This window comes from Sinocyclocheilus grahami, unplaced genomic scaffold (assembly GCF_001515645.1).
Source record: "Sinocyclocheilus grahami isolate Dianchi unplaced genomic scaffold, SAMN03320097.WGS_v1.1 scaffold269.1, whole genome shotgun sequence".
Taxonomy (NCBI): Eukaryota; Metazoa; Chordata; class Actinopteri; order Cypriniformes; family Cyprinidae; genus Sinocyclocheilus; species Sinocyclocheilus grahami.
This window is the reverse complement of record NW_015505448.1, coordinates 967475-973112: the sequence shown is the minus strand read 5'-3', so window position 1 is coordinate 973112 and position 5638 is coordinate 967475. Positions and strand designations below refer to the sequence as shown.

The 5638-nt window shown below is 36.1% G+C and overlaps 1 protein-coding gene across 1 annotated transcript in view; it reads right to left on the bottom strand.

Moving 5' to 3' along the window:
• LOC107599638 (nitric oxide synthase, brain-like) overlaps nucleotides 1-5638 on the bottom strand; it is a 53932-nt gene that overhangs the window by 39831 nt on the left and 8463 nt on the right. Inside the window, exon 4 of the mRNA XM_016291288.1 lies at nucleotides 2008-2145. Coding sequence (XP_016146774.1) covers nucleotides 2008-2145 — 138 coding nt within the window. The remainder of the gene's footprint in view (nucleotides 1-2007; nucleotides 2146-5638) is intronic.

Here is a 5638-nt window from a genome sequence, read left to right as displayed (position 1 = left end):
GAATGGCACATTTTTTCTTAAGGTGGGCCTTTAGCCCCGTTGTACCCTATATATATATATCATTATTGTGTATTGAACATTAATGGAGCAACAGATTTTGTGTGAAAATAAATCATTCAAGTTGTTTATTTTGTTTAAAAATCGTATAAATGTATGAGGTGGCAAGAGGGGCCTTTTACCCCACACACGGCTCACCAGCATGGGGTAAAAGGCACACGGTATTTATACAAATACTTCAGCTAAAATAATGTGGTTTTTTTAATAATGTATAAGTTAATACTTGTTCAAAACAATCACTTTAGCAAAGTTTGTACTATTTTCTGGTTATTTTGAAAAATAAAAGTTTTTTTTCCCCCCAATAAATATGCTGTCATTAAAATGTTATAAAAAATATAAAAAATATGTTTTAAAATACAGAAACAAAATCGTTTTAATAAGTAAAGATTCTGAAAGTATTCAAGGAGATCCAATAATAATTGAATATATATTTACAGTAGTAACAACAAATGATATTTTATTATATGATATGATTAATATCATGTTTTTGATGGTTTCATTCTAAACATGGTGATCATCTTTAATATGGACACCCAACATAATATATGATATTTACCATCTGAATCTAATCACGTCATGTCAACAAATGGAAAAGTCAGCCATCTATTAACTATCATGTTAATTACTGTGTGCCTTTAGCCCCAACAGCAGGGGTGCTTTTTACCCCAAATACCATACTTTTACATATTCTTTCGTTATTGCTTTAATTATCTTAAACAAAACTGAAAATCATAAAGAAGACCTTTGTCTCAAAATATATGCATTAATTTTAGTGATTCTCATTTGCTACTTAAAGGGATAGTTCACCCAAAAATGAAAATTCTGTCATCATTTACTCACCCTCATGTCGTTCCAAACCTGTATGAGTTGCTTTCTTATGTTGAACATAAAAGAAGATATTTTTAAGATTGCTGGTAATCAAACAGTTGGTGGTTGCCATTGACTTCCATAGTAGGAAAAAAAAAATACAATGGAAGTCAATGGAAACCACCAACTGCATTATGTAAAAACAACCAAGATGGCAGCAACTAAAGCTACTTTGTTGGCAACCTCTGTTTGATATGACATTTTATGGCCAGTCTATTTGCAAGAAGTGAATTAAGGTAGTATTTTTCGGTCATTACCATAAAAGCTGCACTTGGATCCATTTTGGCATTACAAGTGTTGCTATAGCAACAACTCATTTTTGTGTCTGTGAACAGTACTAGAATCTCAGAGTTGTCATTTTGTAATTGCGGTAATTCCGACACAACATGAACGCAGCATGAACCTTTGACACTTAGCCATTCCTGATTTTTTTTTTCTTTCTTGCTGTTATCATATTACTTTTGAAACACCTGAATAAGCAGTGAAATAATGATTTAGATCAGTGGTTCCCAACCCTGGTCCTGGAGGCACCCCAACAATAAAAATACAATTGCTCATTGTCGGTTAATAGTAATGGTGCATCAACAAATGTAAACAGATAAAACAAGATCAATAAATTCTGTTGGAGAATTAGTTTATGTTAGTTCATGTTTACTAACCTTACACTGATAAAATGGTGTAGTAATGAAATGATTTGCACTCAAATTGCTAGTAAATTTCATACATAATTGCAAAGAAATGGCAAGTAACACACTGAATGAAGAATTTTTGAAGCATCAAAAGCTGATATAGTATTTTCTTGTAAAGTATACTCAATATTCTTTATGTAAAACTTTAAAAAAAATCTTTTTAGAGCATAATATGAAATGAAAACAATGTAAAGTATAACCACAAATTTTAAAGGCATTTTTAAATTCAGTTCTGAGTGGCGCACAAACCAAATGGTATTACCACTTTACCATGATACCGTTACAGTACTTTTTTGTAAAGGCTCTGCTGTGTCAGTAATGGAAAAGATTATATTTCTTTATATGCTCAACTAAATGTAGTTCATACATACAAGTGGATCAACATCAAACGTACCTTGCTGGAGCTGAGATGTAGAGTATCATTGTATAAAGCTCCAGTTTCCCAGTTCTTCACTTTCATGAATCTGGGACATTTGGTGGGACTTCCATTCTGCACAGTCTTAGTGGGGGAAACTCTCCCATGGGACGGCGGCTGTGGAGGAACAAACATTACACCTTATTATTAGCAACTTGCCTCTAATTTGTCTGTTAGGAAACACTTTTATCCAAAATGACTCCCTGTACACTAATAACAAGAACAATACTCACAACAAATTCCAAGAAAACATTAAGAGAACATTTTGGTTATCAACACAAACAATTAACCTCTTAAAAATAAAGGCTCCAAAGGGGTTTTTCGCAGTAATTACATAAGAACCATTTTTGGTTACCCAAAAGAACCTTTTCTAGTTTCTAAGAATCCCCAAGAATCTGTGTGAAGATAAATTATATTTGACAGCAATGAACATTCTTTGCAAAGTTCTTCATTCTTATGTAGCTATTTTCACAACCAGCAGGTAAAGGAATGAAATCATCTACTCAAAAGGCGTCAATGGGATAATCAGCGCTATTAAGCTAAATTCTAATTGAGCTTTGATTTTTCAGAGAGAATAGAATACTCATATTGACTTGCCATTCAAAAGATGACTGTAATTTGCTACATGTACAAATGTATGATTAATCGCTGCCCAGCACTAATATGAATATATTAATCAATATTACAGTGCAAGCGGGAATTGTTGGATAAAAGCATCTGTCAAATGAAAACTTAAAGGGATAGTTCACTCAAAAATGAAAATTAGCCCATGATCTACTCACCCTCAGGGCATCCTAGGCATATCTGACATTCCTCTTTCAGATGAACACAATCACAGTAATATTTAAAATTGTCCTGGCTCTGTATAAGCTGTATAATGGCAGTGAATGGTGCCCCTGTTTTTAAAGCCTAAAAAACTGTATCCATCTATCATAAAACTACTCCACACGGCTCCGGGGTGTTAATAAAGGCCTTCTGAAGTGAAATATAGATTTTTTAAAAATGTATAAACTGTAATCTTCAACTTCCGGTCGCTCAAGCAGGCACGTTCACGACAAGGCGTTCGAGAGTATGACGTAGGCGTAGCGGAAGGCGCAACATAAGCTCCGGTGAGAAGAGTGTAGTCTCGCGAGAACCAAGTTTTGTTTACAGCACAGGGAAACCATGTGAACTACATCTGTAGTTTGTGCCGCCACCGCTGCAGCCTCCTCCACCTCGCGGAGTTCCTGGTCGGTATACTCAGATTCAAACAAATATGGCTGGGCAAAAAACTTATTCTCCTCTTGCCTTATATCGAAATCCTCCGACATTTTTTCACTCAGAATCTTCGTTTTGCAGAACTAGTTAGTGGCAGGTGTTTTGTCTTGCTTTCTCCTCTGGGCTTCCACGTTCGTCACTCTTAATAAGAATAATTAAGTAATTAAGTCGTAATTACTGTGATTTCGAGATGACAACACGTGACGTTCTACTTGGAGCTGTTCACACCCTTGGATTCGGACTCGGAACTATCGCACTATCAATGCCTAATCATAGCGGATAATGAATCAGAGGTGGTCAGGTGGTACAAGTTGTAGCTCTCAGAAAACTCCCAGTTAACAAGTTGTAATTACGAGTTCTAAGAGGCCGTGAACGCTTTTTACAAGTTGGTATCTCGTAATCACGGTAATTACTACACCGGAGCTTACATTGCGCCTTCAGCTACGCCTACGTCATATGCTCGAACGCCTTGTCGTGAACACGCCTGCTTGAGCTACCAGAGCTGGAGATTACAGTTAATAAATATTTAAAAATCTGTATTTTTCTTACACTAACGCATCGTTTCGCTTCAGAAGGCCTTTATTAACACCCCAGAGCCGTGTGGAGTAGTTTTATGATGGATGGATGCCGTTTTTTAGGCTTCAAAAACAGGGGCACCATTCACTGCCATTATACAGCTTATACAGAGCCAGGACAATTTTAAATATAACTGTGATTGTGTTCGTCTGAAAGAGGAATGTCAGATTCGCCTAGGATGCCCTAAAGGTGAGTAGATCATGGGCTAATTTTCATTTTTGGGTGAACTATCCCTTTAAGCTTAGTAAGTAAATTCATTTTTAGATGATCAAGTGTCATGATAAATAATAACAGAATGTTATGTTATGGGTGCTGTGCAGTGATAGACACAATAGCTAATGGTGAATATGCATTTAGCGTCATAATTATTAAATCACATATTTTTGAACTACTGGAATGCTGTATTGACATTAGCATGTAGATGGTAAAATAGTATTGCTTTGTTTAATGATGTTAGCAGCTCATATGTCCGACTGTTTCGCACCACTTTCACTGTGTGAGCGAGACTTATTAGAGCTTAAATTATGCAGGGCGCTGCTGTTAGCCTTGGAAAACTCAGCAGATTTCTAAAAAAACTCAACCCCATCAGGCAGACTGAAAGGTTATTATCATCTCAAACATTTCAAACCATCGCACCTGTGTTGCTTTACTGGGTTTGCTATCACTAAAGCATGAATTATCTCTCGTGTCAGCAAGTCTAGTTTTCCAAAGCATGGAAAAGCAAGCTGTTCCATTTACAGCTCGACATAGAAATATAAAACTAGTTTAACATTGTCTACAGAAAGCTATTGAACACTCACTTATTATAATCTCAGCAAGAATATTCTGTGTATATTACAGCATGTTGAAAATATTCTGGGCATGCTCCAGCAAATTCGTTAACCACCAATGTGTGTTAGTGAGAATATGCTAAAAGTGCTAAAATGTCAACATTTACTTCTGTTATAACGTGTTATTATAGAGCAGCCAAGGTCTCAAACTGTCAGACTGAAGTGGAGATTTGAAGGTGCAAGGGAATGTGTTATTTCCCCTTAGCCTTTGCAGATAATGTCATATCTGGCTGGCCATTTAAGGTCAGTGTGACTGAAATAACACTTACACATTTAAATGTGCATCATAGTATGTTATTATAGTATGTATAAGTGCCTGGGTGGTACACAATGTCCAATTCGTGGGATTTTTGGTAGTGTGTATCCGTGTGTGTTTCTTTTTTAGATATAGTGCATTAGTGCTCACCCACAATGCAGCAGCAAAGTATTTTTCCATTACTTTTTCGTAATTATTTTTAAAAAGTCTTATTTTAAAGTGTTAAAAGCCATGAACCAAGCCAATCAACTATGAGGTGAATCTAGGGTGACCACACATCCTGGTTTTTCCCAGACATGCCCTGACCAGGATTCCTAAATTGCCTAATATGACTGGGTTTTGGCTTTGTTTTCCTATTGTTTTCATACTTACTGAAGGTTGATTATGAAGGTATTTTTGGTGCAAAACAACTGAGTGACCGTGACAGCGGAATTTGTAGTTGTAGAGAATAGCCACACATGTGTATCAGTAAATCTGAAGTCACAGACAAAAGTTGCAAACTTGTAGATATTTTTTTCTCTCCCACAAACACAACACAACAGTTACACGTTCTTGAATCCTTCACTGCAGGTGCACAAATCCTAGTCTACGAATCACAAATCAAGAAACTCGTACGCTCACAAGTTTTGCTACTATTGCTGCAGTGAATATGGTGCAAAACACATTCACACACCTGCATCAAAAATGTGAA